The sequence below is a fragment of the Pyxicephalus adspersus genome, chromosome 1 (assembly GCF_032062135.1).
Source record: "Pyxicephalus adspersus chromosome 1, UCB_Pads_2.0, whole genome shotgun sequence".
Lineage (NCBI taxonomy): Eukaryota > Metazoa > Chordata > Amphibia > Anura > Pyxicephalidae > Pyxicephalus > Pyxicephalus adspersus.
Genome location: NC_092858.1, coordinates 17,958,862 through 17,983,872, shown reverse-complemented (window position 1 = coordinate 17,983,872; position 25,011 = coordinate 17,958,862). Strand labels below are relative to the sequence as shown.

Here is a 25,011-nt window from a genome sequence, read left to right as displayed (position 1 = left end):
ATATACACATACACACACAAACACAAATATACACTACTACGTCCAAATTAAATCATAAGAAATGATATCAAAAATCCTATTTGACTAGTGTGAAATGTATTTAATGTCAAACAGATGTATAACAGAACTGAGTTGTGTTAAAAACTCAAAAAAAAAATAAAAAAAATGAGTAAATATGAAAACAATTTACTATTTGGGATAGAAAACCCGCTAATACGCAAACACAAAACCTTAGTTAACTATTTGTCACTATTCTCCTTTTGTTTATTAGACTTATTTAGGTTATTCCTAATGCATGCCATAGAAAATGCTCCTACTAATGGAAGAAATGTTATCTTAGGTAATATTCCATCAGTGACGGCACAGTATACAAACAGTGCTCATAAAGCACCAACTGCTTTATGAGTCCTTTAATTCAGAGCAACACATATGGAAATCACAAAAAGTATCAATGCAGAGTCAAATCACAGAGTAGTGATGAATTCTCAGCCCTATGCTTCATTAAGCTACAGGAGTCGAAGATTATTTAAAAGACCAAACTTTGTACTGCTGATTACTCATCTTGTTCATTATTGTTCCCATCAAATCTAGAAAATTTATATGCAATCTTCCTTCACAACAGAAGCACTTACCCCTTCCCACAGCCCTCTGGTCCAACCAGTATAAAGGGCTGTTTGGTGTCAGAGCCCAGCCATGGTCTGAAGTAGTCAAGCCCTCTCTGGATGTCAGGGGTTCTGATGACTGGAAGTGCCTGGGGATTACTAAAATCTTCGATAGTTAAGTTATCTGGTTTTTCCAGGTTGTAGGACATTAGGCGCCCACTTTTACTATCATAGTAGGTTTCTAGTGGTTTACGAGGATCAGGTGGAGATTCCCTAGCCCAGCTGAACACCTACAGCAAAAAAATAAATAAATGATGTCTCAATCCAGTAATTTTTGCAAAATCAAATAAATGTGCTGTTTAATGGACAATGAAAATTGCTAAAGAAAACATTGGGAGAAAATCTGATTATTTACCTTGGACTATCAGGCTGAAAAAACATCCTTCCTGGTTACTTTGACCTAGAAGGACCATGTGCTAACAATTGCCAAAAACATTTTCTATAGATTTGTCTTAAATCAATTTAAAATGTTTTTCACATTTCAGGTCTAATTTGAGGTCAGACCAAACAGGAGAACAATGATTAATCAGGCAGACATTTTCAACTAAAAGAATATTCTTCGGACGTCTGTGGTCAAGAACCATTTAAAAATGAATATGTTCGTTATAGTTACATGATAGAAGTGTTACATCAAATCATGCAGATTCAGTTAATTACCTCTTTAGCCAAGTCATTCCTGGACTTCATATTGAGATTTCCTCCAAGACCTCGAATAAGACTGACAATGAACTCACTGCGATCAGAACAGCCATGAAGGTGAGACAATCCATTTAGAACTGTTCCTACGAGACTGGTTTCCACTACAAAATCATTCTGTGGAAGGAAAAATGAAGCAGTTAAAGTGTCTGGTCAGACAAATTCAATACATGTACAGTGCATTTTATTATTATTATTATTATTACACATTATTTATAAAGCGCCATCATATTACGCAGCGCTGTACACAAAGTCCACAGTCCAAATTACAAAGTCCACAGTCATGTCACTAGCTGTCCCTCAAAGGAGCTCACAATCTAATGTCCCTACCATAGTCATATGTCTTTAATACAGTCTAAGGTCAATTTTTGGGGGGAAGTCAATTAACCTAACTGCATGTTTTTGGAATGTGGGAGGAAACCGGAAACCATTTTTTCCCTTTAAATACACCGCAAGTACAGAAAAATATATGCTGATCCTGGTAAAAATCTGATTCCTAACTTCTATTTACTGGTAAACAAGCAGCACCTAAAACTCCAAGCAGTGTTGTCAGTCATGTTCCCTTATGCTGTACTACAGAACTCTATCCAGCACCACCCGATCCTGTTCAACTTCACATTCATACACCAATTATTGCTTTGCCTCCAATGGCTGGGTAAGGGAAAATGTTGTTTTTGGGGTATTCCTACTGCAATAGGGACTAATGTAGGGCACCCGGCTAATTTATACCCCCAGTAGCTGCAATAGGAAATAGCTATAATATTCCTGTCAAGGTAGAGCAGCTTTACAAACTAATGGCATAATTATTACGTATTATAAAACATATACATGCATTGTCGAGAAATACTGACGCATCGCAGAAGATTACCATCCAAACTAGTGAATATATAAAATTGAAGAATGCAGAGGCTACATCCAGCTTGCATCATCAGAGTGAAAAGTTTGCCAGGGCACAATCCATTGGGGGCCCAACTCATTTCTGCTTCTGAATAAAACTGCTATTAAATAATGCAAATGTGGAGCAGTGACACAAATCCCTGCTAAAAAGCAGTCCAGTGTTACACTATAAGGGCCAAAAGGTTTGGGCACCATTATACCTAAGCTTGTTGGACATCCTATTTCAAAACCATGGGCACCCATAGAATGTTGCATATTTACCTCACACACACCCTTTTTGCGGCTTTTAAAAGCATTAATTTTTCTGAGAAGGCTTTCCCACAAGACTTTGAGGTTGTCGATGGAAAATAGTAAAATTTTGCCAAAAGAGCGTTTTTGCAAGAACTGGTTTTAAGGTTGGCTCACAATAACAGTTTTAACAAATTAATTTGCATTTATTAAAATAATGTACCTCTTCCAACTTACATACAAATTTAACGTAAGACAAAGCTACAGTCCCTATGTCGTATCTACAACACACTTAATATGACGAAACCACAAAAACTCACAGCTTCTGGCAAAAAAATGTTATTACCCAATTGTTTTACCTCCAGCCAATCTCAGTTCTATCAAAGTTCCCAGACATCACCTATTTCTGTACTATCTATGAGGGAAATGCTGACTGTTAACTTGGAAGCACTGCAATAATATACAGAGACAGTAAAATACAGTAAGCCTCAGCAGTCAAGAGCTCTCGTTTCATTACAATATTACGGCTTTGAAACATAAAGTTCTGCTTATTTTTTCCAGTTGCACACACGCTTGGAATGGATCACGCTGTGTAATTCAGTCAGTGCCCCAAGCACAGAACACATCAAACTACAGTATTTCATTTCTTTGCTGCCAACAGGGAATGTAATATACTGCAGATGACCCAGAAAAAGATATATAAATGTAGAACGGCACATATTACTCACTAATGTACCTGTTTAAGAACCCAATTTAATGCCTTCTCAAAGTAATCCCCAATCCAGTTCTCCAAATTATGTCTGTGCGCTTCTGGCTGTCCCCGGAGCCAGGAACGGATCAAAGAGTTCAGATCAGTGTTCTCGTCGCTACATAAGAAAATCAAATAAAGTTATTTCAAGAGAGCTAATAATGGACGATCAAAGGGCTCTTAGTAGAGTGTGAGCTTGATTACCTCATGAAAATCATTCCCATTCTAGATATGGTGGCGGGAGAGGCGCTGCTCAGATCGTGAGTTTCAAAGATAAAGTTTACATTGGGACCGAACTGGATTCTCTCTCCGCTGGGCATAGTGAGGAGGCGGTTGTCATCAAGTACAGAATTTAAAGACTCAATCCACTCTGGATCAATATCACCATCACAGATTATCCAAGAGTTGATTTCTATTAAAAGTAAAGAAATGTAATTACTGAATTAAAAGCAGAAAAAAAAAGGAAAAGTAAAACTGGGGTCAGGCTACAGATATTCAGGAACAATCCTTCCTCTGGATCAACTATGTCCATAGGGTTTTTTATCTGGGATATGTTTATTTCCCTAGTGGTTCAACCTGATGGACTTGTTTTTTTTCAACCTGACTTACTATGTAACTATGTAACTAAATGAGATTAAGATATGTCTCCCATAAATCCCATGGCTGCCAGAAACTCATCTTGGAATTTAAAGAACTAAAGTGGTTCAAGTTGTCTCAGCAGCTCAGCTACCCCTGCTGCTTCTCCCAGAGCTACTACTTTGCAGTTATTTTAGAGATGAAAAGGCCAGAGGGCTACTGAGTCACTGATGGGAGGGGAAGGTGAGCTGCTGGGTCACTGCTGGGAGAAGAGAGCAGGCTGAGCTGAGGTGCTGAGAGAACTTCCACTACGGTACTGTATACTTTTAGGTTAACTTGTTCAAAGTGCCCACAGGTACAGATGTCTTCGAAAATCAATTTACACCCTGTAAAAAACATGTAAATGTTTGAAAGTCTATTGTCATGTTAACATTTTGCATGCCACAAGTTAACCCTAGCCCATAAATATATCACTGAAATGTTTTATTACATCTGTTTGACAAGTAAATTAATCTAAATGAAGAAATCACTGACCTTGAGGCTCTCTGACAACCTGACGAGCACTGTTGGTTAGGACTCCGTCAGACCACTCTCGCGTGTCCATGTCTATGTGGCCCAACAGTTGGTGCCTGGGCATTGCTTTAGGGTTCATGGTGAACTGTTTTACGACTTTCCCAGTCTTGCCAAGTGCTGCTCTTAACATGCGCCATAGGGTTGATTTGCCCGCACCGCTGGGCCCAACAATGACCACACCCATTCTCTGACGCAGCTGTTCATAGAGTTCCAGAGCTTTTTTAATCTAGAATTGGGAGACAGTACAATAAGGAAGATTGTATGTTTAAAAAGCAGCCGTTATGGGATGGTTAGTAGTATTTCCACTCAAGCCGTAACATGGTGTCCGACTGAGTAAATAAAAGTAGAGCTAGATTGGGGAATACTCCTCTGTAACCTCATACCATCAGGTGCTATAGAATTTGTGAGTTACATTTTGTTACTCCATGGGCATTGTTTGTTTGCTTGCTTGTTGGTATTTGTTATTCGAGTTTTCAGGGTTTGAATGACTAATAATAATGTTATCGGATATTTGATTACAGCCTTATAGTAATTTTTATATGATTGTATATGTTTTTTATTTGATTCTTATGTATATTGTATTACACTGTGATTATATGTTTACTTTTGTTGAAAAAAACAAATAAAGATATGCTATACGTGCGTGACCATTCCTCACCTACAAAAGATAAGGATGCAAAATTTGGACAGAATGAGTGTAAATTGGTCAGTGCAAACCAAGTTTGCTTGGACATCCTCTCTCCAGCAGCACATACTGAGATTTATTTTTTTATCTACCATAAATCTAAGAAATAAAACTCTGCGTATGCTTCAATAGAACACAGAGATGCAGGAGGTGGGGAGCATACTGATGGAACACACTTAAGTCTCAATTTTCAAAACTAACATGTACAATGTTTACAGCACAATGGCTCTGGTAGTAACTCTTTGGCATCTCAATTAAAGAATAAAGAGAAGTTGCAAAAATAAAGTAGGTTAGGTCTTTGAATTTTCAGAGCTGATAAACCATGTCCATCCACTTAGGGCACTAGCAAAAATTCAGCCACGCTGGCAGTAGGAGTGGTTAACCCAGGAATGGCCTACAGTTTGTGTGTTTGGCACAGTCTTGTCCAACTGTTCAGTAGGCAGCAAAATTTCCTCCACGAAATTAAGTAGATTAAAACTTAGCAGATTATTGATATATTTGCAGCTGACAAAATTTATTGAAAAATGCTGTGAAAATAAAATTGACAAATAGGTAATCACCTACTGATCCTACTATACCTAACAGGAATACAAGAATGCCACATTCTAAAATTGACCAGTCTGGAAAAACATCCTATTTAGACCATTCCAGAATTCACTGAAGGAAATACACATCTGTACTTGAAACTCCAGGAATTTCAAGAACAAATTTCATCCATGACTGGAAGAATAGGCTGGGGCCTATCTTCTAGATTTGCCAACCTCCCTACAGAATAAATGGATAAAAAAAAAGGAAGCTGAAAGAATGGTTCCTGCTAATGATGTACAAATAACTCATCATATTATACCTACCTGACTTGGTATAATTTCCAGATTTGCCTCCTCAAAGACCTGCTGCAAAGCTGCATTTAATTCCAAGTACTCTACATCTTTAAAGTCAATTCCTGGAAAGACGTCCTTAATCAAAGCATCACAGCGCGAGCAGTCAGCGAATGTCAGCTTTGACATAGTATTAAGCCTCAGGGCCTGGACCACAATATGGCTTTCATTGACTAAAAGATAAACAACCATTCTTCATTATTAACAATTCATCAATAAAACATTAGAAAAGTAAAGAAATTAGTCTATCAACACCCTTCTGAATATGGAGCCATCTGTACCCCAATTGAAGACTATATACAGATAGGCATTATTTAATCACAGCTTGCCTACCCTAATCTAAACTGCACTGCATCTTTTTTTTAAGGTTGCTGAAAGCATGTTTAAAGCTGTAACTAGACATGTATTCAACACTCCTAGACTACAAGTGAAGGGTGCCTTTCAGACTCCAACATGGATGGATGGCCAGGTCTGGTTTTTCATACTAGTGTTTAAAAGCTGAAAATGGTCTAATAATGCACAGATGTGAGATGGCAATAATACCCTTCAAACAACCTAAACAACCCCCAAATCGATCAACATGGAATTCAGGTACTACAGGACATTGCACACACTCAGAGATTCTAAAATAATCTGTAAACTGCTAGACTAATTTACACCTGCAAGAAAATCAGACATGCATGTATTAAAAATGTTATTTCTTACTATTGATTTTCAGTCCATTTTTCTTTAATGGGTGAAGTAAATTTCCACATCCTTTGAGAACGGTCTTCAGTGCTCGTAATCCCCAATCATAATGCTGTTGAGGTGTGAGGAGCTCCCTACAATGTAAATTTTTAAGCATATTCTAAAACAAGTGATTTTTTTATATACAAAAACTCTATTAAGTAAAGCTCAACGCCAGGCAAACAGCTAAAAACACACATTTACCTAGCCAAGTTAAAAATGGCCACCAGCTTCCTGCCAAGTGTTTTAGCCTCTTTGAACCCCTCTGAGTAAAGGATGACTTCTGCAATAAGCTCATTGTCAGGTCGTGACATGGCAACTGGACGGAAAAGCTGTTTCAGGTTATCTGGTAACTTCTGGCGCCCACCATAACCCTTGCCAGCAGGGTTCATGGTGATAAAGATTCCAGAATTTGGATCAAGTTCCACCTAAACAGAAAACATAAAAATCAAACATACACATAACCCTCCAGTGAATAAAAATGTAATATATCATAATAACTAGTTATGTTACCTCTTTTCCTAGAAGCTCACAGGAGGATTTTTGATTCTTTAGTGCATCCTGAATGGTCTGGATTTGCATGGAAACAGCAGAAAGCACAGCTTCCTCGAGTCTGTTGAACTCATCAAAGCAACCCCAAGCTCCACATTTCACTAACCCAACAAAGATTCTTCCCATGGATTTTACATCAATACCCTGGAAAAACATGCAAAAATAAAAAAACAAATGGTGTTTATTTTTCTTAATTTATACAGGTTTTTTATATCATTGTAAAAGAACGACTGCCTCTGATACTCAATGTATTTAAAGTCACCTGCCATGACATAGAATGGATATAACTAAGATTCCTACAGGTTTATTTCTTAATCTAGGAAATTATGTATCCACTTCACCCAGGTCTAATAAACATAGAGGACCTTCTATGATTACAAAAGATACAAAATTTTACCAGATGATACACCATGTGGTTAACACGGACCTCTATTGCTCATTCAGAATATCAGTCTGGGCAAAAGATTTATTTATGTATTTTTTTATTGGGGTGGGGGGGTTTAGGAAAAACTTTTACCTTACAGTCTTGTACTACTTTGATACATCATCTAAACAGATGTTCTATTGGAACTTTTACCTTCATCTGCAGCTCAGGTATAAAATTTTAAACACCCTATCACTTTCTGCCCTGATGACAATGGTCACCAAGAAAAATAAAGAGGATTATTCTACACAGTATAGAGAAAGGCAGAAAAGGCCACTTGAAGGATTGAAGTTATAATTCTCTTTTCTAGCTAATATGTAAATTTAAGAAGCACGTCAACCAATTTTCAAACTGTGTTTGATAAGATTCAAATGTGAAATGTCCTTTAGGACCTGACCAGAAATCTCTCATTTTTCATTCAGTACAATTAAAGCAACAGCATTTACCTTTTTTTTAATTTTCATTTGTCAACTTTTATTGACAACAAGACTACTTTTTTTACTAGGCATAAATATCACTTTACCTCATCACAGTTAAAAACCAGGACTTGGCGCCCCAGAAGTCCACCCAGGGCTTTCACAGATTCTGTTTTTCCAGTTCCTGCAGGCCCGTATGGGTTTCCACCGGAAAGTCAGCAAAGAACATTCACACTGAGATGTCACAAACACTGGGGGAGAAGTGTCCTTCCTACAGCTCTGTCAAAACCTGGATATCTCTTTTCAAGACTGGGAATTTCACCCTTGAAGATGAGCCCCCCAACCTCAACTGACCCGGCAAACCTGCGATGCTGTCCATGAGCTGATTATTGAGGACTGGCGAATATCCGCAAAAAAGATAGCCCAGATACTTGACATCTCACGGGAACGTGTTGGGTTTGTTATCACCACTATCCTAGACATGCTGAAGTTTTCAGCAAAGTGGGTGCCGAAATGTTTGAACAGTGATCAGAAGAAGGAATAAGTTGAAGCATCCAAAGCCGTTTTGGCCCATTTTAAAGCTGCACTGGACTTTTTGGCTAGGTTAGTGGCTGTAGATGAAATCTGGCTCCACATCTATGACCCTGAAACCAGGATACAGTCAAAGGAATGGCGCCACAGTGGGTCCCCCGGCCGAAGAAGTTCCGAACCTAGAAATCGGCCAAAAAAGTCATGGTGTCCATTTTCTGGGACAAAGACGGTATTCTGTTGGTGGACTACCTACCTCAGGGCTCTAGTATCAACGGATAGCAATATGCTAACCTCCTGGACCAGCTGAAGGAGGCAATTAAGATGAACGCCGAGGAAAGTTGACTAAAGGGATCCTTTTTTTGCAGGACAATGCACCTGCGCACACGTCCAACGTTGTGGCTGCCCAATTGAACACCCTGGGCCTCCAATTGGTCCACCATCCCCCCTACTCACCTGACCTGGCCCCTCCAGACTATTATCTGTTCCTGAATTTGAAGAAACACCTGAAAGGGGCAACGTTTTGAGGACATTTCTGATGTCAAAGATGCTGCTGAGAGCAGGTTTGCGGCCCAACCATAGGATTTTTATTTGAATGGTCTAGAAAAGCTGCAACTAACCTGTAACAAGTGCATCAATGCACCAAGGGATACGTATGTTATACGTAAATGTGTTATTTCATAACTCTGGCTGTCTTCTTTCTGGGCAAAGCCAGGAATTTTTCTGCACCCCCTTGTACATTAGCTAAATATAAGACTTTTGTAGTCCCCATGACATCCTTTTCATATAAAGTTTTGTACCTCACTGGGTTATACTGCCAACTACAGGAGGATTAGACACTGGCAAAACCAAAAAAGTTGCAGGCCAGCCCAGGATAACCACTAACTTCTCCTACCACCAGCATGTTACAGTTTTGTAGCAAAGTACTGTCAGCATAATCATAAATATAAAATGGTGGGTACAAATACAGATTTTAGCATTTTATCAGGATTGCAAATTGTTTATGCTGGAAGCTGGAATGGTCTGCACAAGCCCTAATTCTTCTCCTACCAGATCCTGAAGTGTCATCAATACTGGTATAGTGTTCCAATTTAGCAGTAAGTTCCAGTTCCACTTCATGGAGATTATGGGACCGTATGGCATTATGAACATCTTCGGTGAACTGAATCTGCTCTGCTAGACAAAGGATCTAAGAAAATAAATTATTGCAAATTGGTATTAGGCCCAGGCAAGGTAAATGTCTTAAACTTTAAAGAGAAACACACTATTCACATATGTATAGTGTACTCAAAGTACTGCACAAAATTTATAATTGCTATAATCATGTACAAACAATGTATAAAATGCTTTCCTATTTTGTATATTATTAAAAATCAACATTTTATTTAAATATTGACCTGGTTGTAATAATGTGATGAAAACTGAGGTCTCTATTGCATGCATCCACAGAAAGATAATAATGGTATTAAATGCAACACTATCATCTTTAATGTATGAGAGTACCCTAGCATACTAAATGTGTCAAGTAGTACCCATCATCTGTTGCCTGTACCACCAAAGTCAAGGAATAAGGGTCACTGTTTTTCAGACAATATTGCAGTCTCATTTTAATAATATTCCTAAAAATAATTTTGCCATAGAGAGAAGGAGGTGTTTAAAATTATCCATCCTGGATGTCAATTCATTAGGTAAATCAGTACTGAGGGACACAGACATTATTTGATTTGGAATTTTTGAATACATGGTTATGAGTGCTTATAACTAGATGAACAGACAGGGAGGTAACTAGGCAGTTCTTTTCCACATGGCCCAACATATTTTATTTTTAGAGGGAAGAAAAAAAAAATGTTAGACTCACCAATGTCATCCTCACCATCATCTTTTTCTCGTTTATTGTTTGCTTTGTTTTGGACGTCTATAGTCCTCAAGAAGAAGGCGATTTCTCTTATCCTCAAAATGGTGTGCCATTTTTTATTGCTTATGTAACTATTACCTGAGACATTTACCTGAGAAGGAAATCGAAGGGGATCTATGGTTCCTTGAGACTTCTTCCCAGCTGCCACACATTCCACCAGTAATGTCTGTAATGTGGACTTCATCTGGGAGGCCAAACTACTTAGCCAGACCTGTGAGACAAACACTGAAGTCAGCTGTCAGGTACTACGTTGCTGCTTTCTGTAACCTGCAAAAAAATGGCTGTCTCTTCAGCTGGATATCAGAACTGGATTTTAAAGGTTTGGAACAGGAAATTCAGTAAACTTGATTTAGCAGAACCTGTAATCCTATCAATCACAAGATGTTTTAGACCAGTGTTTCCCAACCCTTAACAGGGTTCCTTAAGCAAGGAGGGATTTTTGACTCTCAGGTCAGTTAACTGACATCAGTGATCTTTTTGGTTATCTGTAAGGGTGACATTCTTCCTACTGGAGGCATTTTTACCACTGACGACCACACCAATGTACTGTGAGCTGAGGATATAGTATTTTTAGTAGGGGTTCCTTGAAGATTTCAAAGTTATTTTAAAGGGTTCCTCCATGTTAAAAAGTGAGAAAATCTGGTTTAGAGTCTCCCACTCTATACTATACCATGAAGCATTAGTATTCATTTCCATGCTTATGGTTAGACTTGGATGGATGTCCAAAGATATAAAAAGGATAATGGATTTGTATAGCTGACCCTTTCCCGTTAAGGCAAGTCTGCCAAAGCATAAATTTATGCCAAGTGCTGTCAGTGAAGAAGAGTGGAAGAAGGTATCCAGGTGCTTATCAAGGTGCAGCAAGGAAACAATGGCAACAACACATTTCTTATCTTTTTACTTGCCCACTTTTTCCATATAGAACTGAGGAGTATTACCAAGTTTAGCCAAAAATAGAAGACCAGTGATCAGTGAAAGGGTGGTTTTAGTAACTTAATACCCTTTGACAAAAGCTCAGCAAATAGTGGGAAATTTGTATTAGATATGTGATCAGCAGTCTCAGTGACCAATAATAGCACAGGTGAATGCCGAACAGAGCTTAAGTTTTTTTCCTACAACTAGTAGCTGTAAATTGGAGCATCTGATTTTTCCAGCTTTTAAGAAGCTTTTGAAACAGGAACTGAACCTGCGATTACTGTCCTAGCTTTAATCCATCACAGGACAAAGCCATCATCTTACTTCTGGAAGACGATCTTTAGACATCTTGATTGGCTTTGCCAGGATGGCGTAACTTCCTCACAGGAGTTCATTTATACCCGGCAAGCACAAGAAAAGCCAGGATTGCCGTGTTTACCTTACAACAAACACTGAGCATTTGCAGCTAAGCAACATTTGACAGCAGGGTGGCGAACAGGCAGGTAAGAGCAGTTATTGCAGAAGGGACATCACCTGTTTCTTTCTGCATAACCACTAGCCAGAATCGTTGACAGTGGGACTTTAGTTTCACTTGGAAACTTTCTGCAGACCTGGGAAAGGGTTGTTTGTTTTAATATTGTTGCCACTTCACAGACAAGAACATGTGTATGGTCGCCTTTACAATAAACTTTTATATTATCTTGTAAAATGAGACACAGAATCTAGCTGCTAGCTTAGGGTGACAAAGTTATTCTTACTTGGTATGATAAATTATTAATAAAACTCAGTAATCTTATATCTCACCTCAACATCAGTAGTAACCAGGACCTTGTTCTGTAATGGAACAACCTCACCCTCCATGGATTTCATGGCAACTATGTGCTTGTAGTCAGAATCAAAATCAACACTGTTTACTCCTGTGTGTGAGATAGAAAAAAAATTTTTGGCTTCAAACTAACAATGATGAATTCACAACAAAGCCAATTCATGAAAATCAAAATATCAGTAACACTCAGATCACAATGACAGATTATGCCCTACAATAGAAAAAGTAGCAGGTTCCTTTGACTGCGGCAAAAAATAAAATAAGCTTGCCTTTCTTAAACATTGACTATGACAAGTACCTCAGAAATGCACTTTTAAGACAGCAAAAAAAGTGTCTGCTGTATCCATAAATGATCAAAAAGAGAAATGGTTAACTAATTATTGACAGTAAAAGGAAAAAAAAATATTTAAATAATACCCTATACAGTATGTATCAGTATTTTTACCTGCAAAAAGTTTCTTGAGGTGTGATTGGATGACTGTGGGGTTAGTGGACTGGCCCAGTATCTCAAGCAGATCATCATCTCCAATAAAATAAAATCGTGGGAAAGCTGAACGCTTCTCCTGTTAAGGCAAAATAAGAGGAACATTGTAAATCAAGTACAAGTACAAGAATGTTAACACCCTGCGTAGGACATTTTGGCACAACATACCTCCAGAAACTCATTCAAGGATTTCTGGCATCTCTGAAGCTGATCCAGGATAGTTATCAACGAGTTTCTTATTCCAACCCGTGACGTTAACATTGTCACTCTGTTGTCTCTTTTTATATCTGACATTATAGACCTGTTAATAAAAACGGCAGCAACAAAAAGTGATACAAGATCCTTTATGTGACAAAATAATACAGTGTATGTACAAATACCTGGAGTTGGCATACATTAGATGGTGGGTAAGATTCTTTTTACATGGAAAGTGAAGAGAATTAGAGTTGTAAATTACCAGTGCCTTTGTTAAGAAAATGTAAGATTCATTTCCTTACAATGTCTAGAGTTAAATATGTGAATGATGACATCTCTTAAAGGGTTTTAACACTTTAATTACTGCTCAACATATGTCAATACTTTCCAACGCATTACTTGGTCACAGTTTGACCTAAGGGTTCATGTCATTCTATTAAAATTTCCATTTTCCATAATCATACTGCCTGCAGTCCAAATGCACCCTAATAGGATATGAAGCATCCAACAAAATGCAAGGGGACTAAAAAAAAAAAAACCCTTGACAGGAAGAGAAAAGCTTATAAAATCCAAAAAAGCCAAATGTGCATCCATTCTTATTTTTGAAAATTAGATTTAAAGGAATATTTACATTACCTAATCTGTATGTACAACAAAGAAAACTGTTTGCAGTTGTGGTTATGGAACCATTAGCATATCACAGCAAATGTGTCTACATACCCTTCTTGTTAGAGTTTCACATGAAAACCAACAATAAGCCAGTAGCACAGCAACACAAATGTAGCAATGCTGGCCCACACATAAAATGCACAGCATAATCTACATAAAATCCCCATATAATAGCTTATTTGAAAGTCACATAGAATCATCTTCATCTAGATTTATAGGCAGCAAGAAGTGGTATTATGATCAGGCATGATAACAAGCTCTGTGGGGACACATAAATCTGAAGTGTCACTATGAATAGTTTACCAATAATAAATAAGAAATGGTTTTCTTTCCTCATACTACATAAATTACAGCATATGCAATGCGAATTTATGACAAAACCCTCAAGAATAAAATTCCAGCAAACGACAGCAAAATGTGAAATAAAATATCTGACATGTTGCACATATACAAAAGATGATATAAAAGGTCAATTAAAGTCACAGTTTAATACAATAAAAAAAGAAGTGTCAAAGTGAAAGAAGCAGTTTTTATCTTTTTTTTATTTAAATATACAAAACGTCAGCTAGATATTATATAATCAGTCAGCTAGATAGTAGATAATCAGTAAGATGGGAATTAGTATGTGTAAGGGAAGGAGGACAAACAATCTGCATTTATCCGTTCTGGACTATTTACACTTTGCATTATGTTAAGCAATATTGTGCATTGTTCACTCAATCACAAGCATTCTATTTATAAAACAGAGAATCAAACATTCCCTCGTGGGAATCTTCTGGGTCCATGTGTTTTATTGGTCGTAACTGATTCCCACCAAGGAATGGCAGATTCCGTTCTATTAATAGAGCTCAAGGTGTATTAAATTGCCATTATGAGTGAATTGCACTGCAACACACCAATGTGAATCATGTACAATACTGCAGGGCATCTTTGTGTTTTCTTGACTTTGTTTCTATGCTTAGCTTTTAATATGGTACATGCATTGTATGTTGCCACAAAGTCATACTTGCTTTTCACATATACTACATGTCAAGGTCACAGCTAATTAAGAGGTGCAATAAACTTTAATTTGATCGGCAGAACATCTAACATGTCAATGTTTACATACCGAAAATCTTCATCAACTCTGTTGAATCGGGTTTCCTCCCTAGGAAGAGCTCCACGTCCAAAGATGGGCTCCAGGTAGACCCATTTCCTTTGGATCTGATTGAGATTTTGAAGATACTCATCCAGTTCTGCAAGTTTCTTCTCCCAAATGGACACTTTATCCTCAAAGCCTTTGTAGTAAGGAGAGTCTTTAAGTGATTGGAGGAGGCAGCGGTTGTCTCCTACCTGATTGACAATGTCTTTCCAATCCTTAATTAGCTTTATCACCCGTTTATGGCTGTCCTCATATTCTGTTAGAGTAAACACCGCGCCAGCCCCCCATATATCCAGTTCTCGTAGGGCTTCTCGAATCGTTATCTCTCCTTGGGCTCGGCTATTTAGATCCTAGAAATGTTCAAAACAAAATTCAATATACCAATATATAATCCAGAAAATAGAAAAACAAGCCACTGAACATGTAGTTACATTTTGTGTCCTTGTTGAAAATCCAAAGCATCCCTAAAATAGGTTAAATGTAGGTCACAAGGAGGTCAAGTGTGAGTCAAACGGATCTGTTATTAAATTTTGATATCCGAAGATTATCAAACTGATGCCCTGGAAAACAGCCCCTAGTCAGGCATATACAAATTTGCCATCAATCTCTGAAATACTATTACCTTTCGTCTTCACTGGATATACGTGTAGTTATGGATTTCCAATTTTTGTAAAATCTATATACATAAAACTGGATATATGTGTGTATGTTCCATCATCACTCGAAAACGCATGGTGACATTTCAACCAAACTTGCCATACAAATGACTGAGACTCATGAGTGCACCAGTCACCTTTGTACAGAGCTGTACTATATGTCAGAGCTATATTTGGATGCACAGGGTTCTCCCCAGGCCCTTTTAGCTGGGTGCACCACCCGGCACTTTTCAGCACCCACCCGGCTGTTTTTGGGTGGTTACTAAAGAGTTTGGTCACAATACAGGGGCTGCCACCCACCTACAATTTCTTCACACCCGGCTTAAAAAAAAATTCTGGGTTGAGCACTGATGCATGTATGTATGTATGTGTGTGTGTATGTCATCACTAGGAAATGCATGTAGACATTTCAACCAAACTTGCTATGTTCCACCATCACTCCGAAATGCAACGACACATTTTAACCAATCTTACTAGACATATGACTCATGTGAGTGCACCGCTGATTTTTGTACAGCGCTGCACTATATGTCAGAGCTATATTTGGATCTATGTTTGTATGTATGTATGTGTGTACGTATGTGTTATATATATATATATATATATATATATATATATGTGTGTATGTGATCACTCGGAAATGCATCAAGACATTTAAACTAAACTTGCTAGACATATGACTCATACTCATGCGAGTGCACCGCTGACCTTTGTACAGTGCTGTGGTATATGTCAGAGTATATTTGCATGTATGTGTGTATGTATTGCTCAGTGAAAGTGTGCCTTTAGCTTACACACTTTTTTTTTTAACTCTTATAAATTTTTGGCCTGTAATAATGCCTTCAAGAAAACGCAATCAAAGGCAAAAAAAATGAAACACCGTAGGCAAGGGGGACAGGAATAGAAGACTTGCCACGCTGCGCGAGAGAGCTACTACATCTAGAGCTTCAAGAACAGTACAACAGTGTGACAACGGACAACTTGAAATGAGAGAAAGAGCTACTACATCTAGAGCTTCAGAGACAGTACAACAGCGTGAGACCCGAGTACAGGAAATGAGAGAAAGAGCTACTACATCTAGAGCTTCAGAGACAGTACAACAGCATGACGCCCTAGTACAGGAAATGAGAAAAAGAGCTACTACATCTAGAGCTTCAGAGACAGTACAACAGCATGACGCCCTAGTACAAGAAATGAGAAAAAGAGCTACTACATCTAGAGCTTCAGACACAGTACAACAGCGTGACACCCCAGTACAGGAAATGAGAAAAAGAGCTACTACATCTAGAGCTTCAGAAACAGTACAACAGTGTGAGGCTTGACTACAGGCAATGAGAGAAACAGCTATGACATCTAGAGCTTGGGAGACAGTACAACAGCGTGAGACCCGAGCACACGAAATGAGAAAACCAGCCAGACGATCACAGACTACACAACATTTTAGATTGGCATTGGAAGGATTCCACTATGATCCACATAAGGACTACTCGCAGCATGCAAGTGTTAGCATCAGAAAAATGGAAATGACTTGTAGTTACTGTCAAGCCAAGAAGTTTAAATCTGAGTCTCCTGGTATTTGCTGCAAAAAAAGAAAAGTCAAACTCTGCCAACTGGAAACACCACCACAAGAACTTTGGAATTACACATCAGCAAATACATCAAATAGTCAAAGCATTTTCTTAATAACATCAGAAAATACAACATGTTTCCAAATGGCATCATTCGGCACCACATCAGTTGTTCAACAGCCTAGATTTCTATCCACAATCACGGTGCAAGGGCAAATTTACTATAAAGCGGGATCGTTACTTCCGCTGCCAGATCAACCACCAAAATGTATACAACTATACTTTATTGAAAACAAACTAATAGAAACTGAGCAGAGGTGCACCTACACCTCAGGAACAAAATATCAGATTGTCCTAAAGTTACAAAGGATGTTTCATGAACACAATGTTCTGAATAAAACATTTAAAACAGCAATGGAACATATGCCATTAATTTAGGTTAATTTAATTTAATTGTATTTTAATTGTATATTTCCTTATACTTTTAAAACCTGTAAAAAAAACATTTCTTTGAGTTAACACTAAAGCTTTATTTTATTCTTTTTCCTGTATAAGATTGTAATAAATAAATACCCGGGCAACGCCAGGTGATCAGCTAGTATAATATATATTAAAAGACATTTATTGATTTGACCCTATAGTCACCTATAGAGGTGAAAATGTGTGCTCATATACCTAAGATAATGCTCCAGAAGCCCCAGAACACAGAATGTTTTTGCAAATATTAAACAACTCATGTGTTTACATTTTCAGCCCCATCCCCTCCTGTGCTTCATTTTTGGCTCATAACTATAATAAGCAGCCACTTCTAGGTTGGTGCAGCTATCATCCCCCGACCACAGGAGATGATGGAGAACTCTCTAAGTTTCAGGGCTCCTAGCACACTATACATACTGTGTGCTTTTCATCTCTGCAATCCCATATACCACAAAAATTTCCACAGGGTTACTTTAACAAATACATTTTTTAAATGCTACCTGTATGTGACTGATATAGTTAATTAGCACTGACCCAAACTCCAAATTATATTCCTGTTACACTTACTTTTAGTTCTGAAGCCTTTGATATTATCATATCAGATACTTTAAGTAGATCTCCAAACACCAACTTCTCCAATGTAGTTCCCTTTGGAAGTCCGAGAAGTCTAAAGAGGTCCAGCCAATGGTCTTGTGACAAGTGCTCACCACGAACATACTTAAGGACAGGAACTACCATCTGTCAAAAGACCGGCACAACAATATGAAATTTGACATCCAAGTATTTTTTATATTTTATTAGCACAGATAAAATAATAAACAAAAAAATCTGTATAGAATATTATTCCCAAGTGTCTGCTAATCCTAATGTACGATTTTGTTGAGACCTAGCATGTAAATGCACGTTAAAAAACTTGTGTTGTCTTCCTTTCCCATCAGCTTTGCAGGAGAGATGATTTAGTTTTTAGAAATCCATGCACTAACATCTATTCCCACAGGGCTTACTGACACACGGTAAATGGACAGAAGTATGTCCGCATTGGCATGCAAGTATTTACTGACTTTGCTTTATGTGTACAGTTGTTAAACTGTCAATGAACCTGCTGAATCAGTTAGTAATCAACATATTCCAATTATCTGAGAAAAATAAAAGTGCATGAAGTGCAGAACACAAATAGCCAAACTGAGACCTAAAACACTTCCCAATATCTTGAAAAATTACAGCAACATGGCTGTGGAAGAATCTTTTTTTATTAAATGAGGGTGTTTGGAAAATATATTTATCCTTCTGAACAGTATTTAAGCCATTTTTATCACCCAGCATATGAACCTTCTATAGCAGACACAGCAGTCGCTGGACTAATCCATTCTCCTACAGCAAAAACATGAAGAGAATGAAATAAGAATACTACCTCTAAAGTTTATTTTTAATTAATATAATTTTATCGCTCTTTTAAAACACAGAAGAAGTGCTCCTATTGATAAAAGTCACATTTCTAGAATTAACTTACATATGGTGCATTTACAAACATTCCTAGTTTAAACTTTCTTTCACAGCTTCGTCAGATAAGTAATACTGAAGGCACTACAGCAATGCTAGGATACTCGAACAAAAGCCAATAACTATATTCTTTGGGGCTCATTTACCAAAGGTATGCTGGCTGCTCACTTAAAAAGTGAATTATTCCCTTGCAATTCCCTTAGATTGGGGATTGAGGTAAGCATTCACTTTGTAAAGTATACCTAATCACAAGGTATCCGCAAGGTAATTGCAAGGATTGTTGCAGTTTTTTGCAAGCAAACAAAAAAAAAAGACAGGATGGCTGAAGTCAGAAAGAGCTTGTTCTCATTAACTTAAATTCCCTTAACAGGGAATATTTCACTTGCTAATTGAACTGCCCTATATTGCTTTAGTAAATAAAACCCCTATACCTAAAACAGTGTCATCAATGGAAAAAGTACTATGAAGCTTCTGCCAAAAGTAACCCTAGTGCACAAAAGTGTCTACATATGTATCATATAATGTTAGGCGGTGAACACCATGACAGTATAGAAAAATGAAAGTGGTCAGGTGTTCTTTATAAAGACCTAAGTACTGAGAACGTAAGGGGCATTGTACATGTGGATTGAGATCATAATGTGATCATGATGTGGATAATATGTGGGCACTGTCCAATCTCATAATCTCTCTCTCTGCATAGATATTTTATGCAGTATGCAATATATATATGCAGTGCTTTGCAGCAGAGCTTTTGTTTGTTTTTGAAGAAAAGGTATACGTGTATAGATAAAATTTTGGTTACAGACCACAGTTGAATACTCTCTAATAAAACTGATCATTAAAAAAATTAATGTTGGCTGACATGCAGACACATTTATTGTACTTTTTTTTTTTTTATAATTCTACTTTTGAAGTTACTGCATTCTCGTGCTGTCAGTAAAAAAGTAAAATACACACACCAGCCCTTTAATTTGTCTTTAGGATGATGTTCAGTAACTTTAAGAAAACATCAGAGCTCATTTTAACCACTAAACTACCTTAATAATGGCTCTAGTTCCCTTAATTCAGAAGTAATTACACACTTACAATACAATTAGATTCCCATACAAACTGTGTTCAGAAAAGGGCCATCTGCTCTTCTCTACAGATCTCAGCTGACTGGATAGAAAAGACTTGAACATTCCACATGCTGTACCTTGTATTTGTCAATTTCTGCCTGTAACTTCACAGACATGGTGGTGTGCTCCTCCACTTTTCTCAGTCTGTCGTGCCAGGACAGCAAAAACTCCTCAAAGCTGTAATACTTGCTCCTGGGAATGAAACAGATGGCTGAAATGGTTTATCCTCCATTACAACAAAGAATCACTAACTCAAATGAGGAAATTGCTGTGTGCTGTTTCAGGCTTGATGGGAAAGATATCTGGTCTATGTTAAATGAAACATGTGATTGCAATATACAATGCAGATCTAGCCACCACCATGATGGCCCAGCTGTACCAGCAGTATTTGCCATGGTCAATGCCATACTGAAGCTGTGAAATGAAAAGATAGTCACATTAAAGGTGAGTGTAACAATTAATATTGTAAAATGATTAATTATGGAGTTCTATTTATACATTCACTTTCACAGGCCTTTATATTTTTCTGCACATTTTAACCCAGACCAAGCTACCCAGCTGTCCAGTAAAAGTGACAGAAGATTTAGGACAAATCATTTAACACTGCCATTGGTAGATGCAATGGTCAGATTTATTTATACGGTTTAAAAAAAAGGCATTGTTGCTATAACTATGCAAAAATATTAGCTGGAACCAGACTTGAATATTGTTTCCTAAATCACATTCAAACCTTTTTGCGAATCTAAGATTATCCTGTATCAGTACCAGTATTTGATTAAGTAGATCTATAGGTAATAAAATCTTTAAGCTACGTACACACTTCCAATTATTATCGTTGGAAAACGAACGACGAACGATCCTGCACGATATATACGAACGATCGTATAGCACCGATCCTGCACATAGAGTTAACGACACAATCGTTCGTAGATATTGTACACACAATAGATACGATCGTTTGAGCGATAGAGGAACTATGTGCACGACAGGAAAGTGAACGGACGTTCGTTCATCACGCATGCTCTGAACATGGACGATCAACGAACGACCGTACACACGAACGATGTTCAACGATCGTCGTCCAATCCGATCCGTCGGTCCGGTCGTTCGTTTCCAGCGACTTTCCTCGTTCGTCGGCGTCGTTGGTTACTTTTTTACGAACGATTTTTTGCCCAATCGATCGTTCGTCGTTCGATTGGAACGATAAAAATTGGAAGTGTGTACGCACCTTAAGTCTAACTCAGAAAAACTGAAATTGCTGTCTTAATGCAATATATCATTTTTGCCCAAAAGTCCAACTTAATATGTCAAATACATTAATAAATATAACTAATATATTTCATTCCATATACAATGAACAAATACTGCTGTATTATATATAGTTCTGTGCAGTATTAAAGGAAGCCCTTTCACTGCAGACATACATTAGGCATAGGCACTTTACCATTCAGTAAGCAGATAGTCCGCTGGACTAATTTATCTGGAAATGGTCTGTTTATACAGTGAAGACACTGAAGTGAATTGACAGGTGGCATAAATCATTAAAAGTGACGTAATCATTAAAAGTTTTGTTTACATGATTTTTTTTCCATTCAGGTGGGTTTTCTGTCATTCTTATCTTTATTCATCAATTAACAATCATATCTCCAATATAAATATCTACACCATAATTTAAAAGCACTGTGAATTTCACGATGCAGGTAATCTAACATTAACCAAACCAGAGAATGTTTGGTTTATTTCACAGGCTGTAAAATGTTTATTCACTCATAGAGATGTTCTCTCCCACTGGGTTGTAGTATTCCAGCATTAAGAATCTTGCTAGCAGGGCTAGCTAGGTGGTCAGTGGTTAGTACTCCGACTTGCAGCTCTAGGTCTCAGGTTCGAATCTCGGCCAGCACACTATCTGCATGGAGTTTGCAGGTTCTCCCCGTGTTTGCGTTGGTTTCTTACTTGTACTCCGGTTTCCTCCCACATTCAAAAAACATTCAGTTAGATTAATTGGCTTTCCCCCAACAGTGACCCTAGACTGTATTAATGACATATAATTATAGTAGGGACATAAAGCTGCATACACACGTGCAATTATAGACGTTGGAAAGGATCTTTCACGATCCTTTAAAACGACTAAGCACTGCACGATGCATGAACGAGTGCTGTACATACAGCACCGTTCTGCTCTATGGAGCGCCAATTTTCAAACCATTTTGTATTAGATTCAATACAAAATAACTGTAGTGAATCCAATACAAAGTAATATCAATGACAAAGTATATATACTATATATGCCACTGTACATTTATTTTACAGGTTTAAGTATTTTTGATTTATTTATGCATCCTTGTTTTAACATATATTCGTGTTTTTTATTTAAAGTTTATTATTAAATTTAATTTATTATTTTGACATGATTTTGTGTTTCAAACTTTATTATACTCAGGATATATACTAGACCCTTGTTTGGACATATTTCGGTGAATTATGCCTAAGAGTTACAGGCCTATAATGTAAAATAAATTTTAATGAAAGACAATGTACCGCTTTTAGACAAATAAAACCAGACAGAAATGAACCGCCCAGGAGGTTAAGCCAATAGTATACCTGAAAGAGATCCAGTCTTCCTTTGCCTTCTCATTAAATCCTTGATAGAACTCTTCATATAGAGACCAGGTTTTCATACAACCATCAATATCAAGCTGTATTTCCTCTGCTATGGAAAAATCCGGAGCCTCCAGTTCAAAGTGCAGACAGTCCTCACTGGAAATATAAAATGATATGATCGATTGTTCAACTTTGCCAAACAGCAGCCTGCTGCAAAAACACTAGCAATGCTATATTTTATGAATTAAGATTTCTAAAACCTGAAGTAGCACTAAATCAATAAACCAAATGCCCAGAACTATGTCTTGGAAGAACAAGGTGTCCACTGATTATATTATATCTGATGCAAATATCTGTAAAACTGCTACACCTGGTTGGCCTGCAAGTGCTAAATTCCTAAAAACCCTCAGGTGAGACTTAAACCATGGGCCTTAAATGCAAACCATCGACAAGCATTGTTGGTGTTCTGCCATCTGCTGTTAAAACATTTCCCCCTGCAATAAATTATTTATTACTAAATTTGTGTTATTATAGGAAAGTATCAAATGCAAACTTAGATTTTGACACTGAAGTATGTAGCTTTAAAAGTCCAACTTTGGATTTTTGATTTGGACACAGAGGAGAAGAGTTAGAACTTTTTCTTTTCACTGCTATCCAGGACTACATTGGAGAAATTCCCTCACGCCTACTGTCATGGTGACAATGGTTTCACTCAAAAGGAAAATCCCTAGGAAAATCTCAAGCCTACATAAACATCAGCAGTTTTTCGTCTGATAATCGCCTCAGGATTGATATTGGCCTGGTATCTAGCATGCATACAGAGCTTGTTCATCCTTCTTGGATCCGTCCTGGCGGATCCATGAACAATCATAATGAAAGTCCATCATTATCCTCTTCTCCTCTCCATACAGCAGACCAGTGCTGTATGTACAGCGCTCGTTCATGCATCGTTTAGTCTTTTGTCATTGAAAAAGATTGTGAAAGATCAACGACAATTATTGCACATGTGTACAGAGCCTTACTAAAACACAGAATAGAATAAAAAATGCTTTTTTAAAGAACAGATACAATACCTATTGTATTGCCATCTGTCTTCACTTTCGTTGAAACCATGGTCACTGGGACAGTGATGATGGAAAACTACACCTAAAATTGCTGTATCCAAATCTAAAAAGTTTTGTCTGAATGTACACTTTAATATCAGATGAAAACTGCAAGTTTTTCTACCTGAAGGATAGGCCCCCAAAGAATAGAAGAATGTAACTGCTGTGTGCTAAGCTAAGTGGGTTTCCAGTTTAGGTACTAAAGAATTTATAATCTTCAATATCTAAACTCTTGAAAACTATTTTGACCAATATTTTAGTGTACTTTTGGCCTCTTTTTTCTTCTGGTTATAAGTTTGCTAATTATCATTCCATTAAAGAGGCTTTATTTACATCAGTTTCTTCTTTGTGGCTTCCAGCTCATCAAACTCCATTTTCTTTTCTTTTATTGACTGAGCACTTTTTTCTAAAATGTCTTCATTTCCACTTTCAATTATATCATCACCAGGTTTAAACTGATCCCAGCGGGCTTTAAATTTTTCAAGCTCTTGGGTGTAAATCTTTACTCTTGACTTGACATTTTCCTTCATTATATCGATCTATAAGGAGAGACACATTTATGAAACCAATTTCAACCAAGTTCATTACTTTAAAATTTAAGTGTGTGTCTGGGGAAAAAAGCATATGCATTACTTTCCTACAATACATACACATTTCACATGTTTTGTGTACAAAATGCTGCAAGTAAACAAAATACTTTTAAAAATCTTTTTCTTGGAGCCCATTGAGGGAAGGCAGAAAACAGCTTGGAGCATAAAATGAGACATGAAAAATAAAGAAGTATGAATTGGAATGGGAAAGAAAAGAAACATGAAAGTCAAACCAGGATGAATCACCAAAGAATGAGGGTGAGATGGTAGAGAGAGAATAAAGTCATGAAAAGGAAGGAAATGAATAGGAAAAATTAGGTGCAGAAAAATAGGATGGAAAGGAATTGAAGGACAAATAAGGCCAGGATTGGTGCAAGTGAAATAGGCAGAAATATAAAAGCAAGAGAGACAGGGGAGGATGAGAAAAAATGAAATTGGGAAGAAAGGATGGGAGGAAATGAGGTTGAGAAAAAGGACGGGAGAGAAAGTAAAATACGGAGGGATAGGAGATTAACTATAATGGGGTGGATTGGAGAGCAAAAGTTAGATGATGGGAATGAGTTGGATGGGGAAAAAAAGATGGAAGTGATATAATGAGGAATAGGAAAAAGTTTGATGAGGACAAATGATAAAAGTAAATGAGATGAGGAGGAATGCAAGGGAG

The 25,011-nt window shown here is 37.4% G+C and overlaps 1 protein-coding gene across 1 annotated transcript in view; it reads right to left on the bottom strand.

Annotated features, from left to right (window-relative positions):
- Positions 1–25,011, bottom strand: part of DYNC2H1 (dynein cytoplasmic 2 heavy chain 1) — a 226,246-nt gene that overhangs the window by 169,396 nt on the left and 31,839 nt on the right. Inside the window, exons 22-41 of the mRNA XM_072398645.1 lie at positions 24,091–24,296; positions 22,655–22,810; positions 20,131–20,245; positions 18,003–18,173; positions 14,702–15,084; positions 12,898–13,030; positions 12,691–12,808; positions 12,224–12,336; positions 10,596–10,715; positions 9,640–9,778; positions 8,169–8,275; positions 7,183–7,365; positions 6,874–7,097; positions 6,649–6,764; positions 5,917–6,116; positions 4,342–4,606; positions 3,436–3,643; positions 3,220–3,349; positions 1,320–1,475; positions 633–892 (exon numbers count right to left, since the gene is read on the bottom strand). Of these exons, the coding sequence (XP_072254746.1) occupies positions 633–892; positions 1,320–1,475; positions 3,220–3,349; positions 3,436–3,643; positions 4,342–4,606; positions 5,917–6,116; positions 6,649–6,764; positions 6,874–7,097; positions 7,183–7,365; positions 8,169–8,275; positions 9,640–9,778; positions 10,596–10,715; positions 12,224–12,336; positions 12,691–12,808; positions 12,898–13,030; positions 14,702–15,084; positions 18,003–18,173; positions 20,131–20,245; positions 22,655–22,810; positions 24,091–24,296 (3,503 nt within the window). The remainder of the gene's footprint in view (positions 1–632; positions 893–1,319; positions 1,476–3,219; positions 3,350–3,435; positions 3,644–4,341; positions 4,607–5,916; positions 6,117–6,648; positions 6,765–6,873; positions 7,098–7,182; positions 7,366–8,168; positions 8,276–9,639; positions 9,779–10,595; positions 10,716–12,223; positions 12,337–12,690; positions 12,809–12,897; positions 13,031–14,701; positions 15,085–18,002; positions 18,174–20,130; positions 20,246–22,654; positions 22,811–24,090; positions 24,297–25,011) is intronic.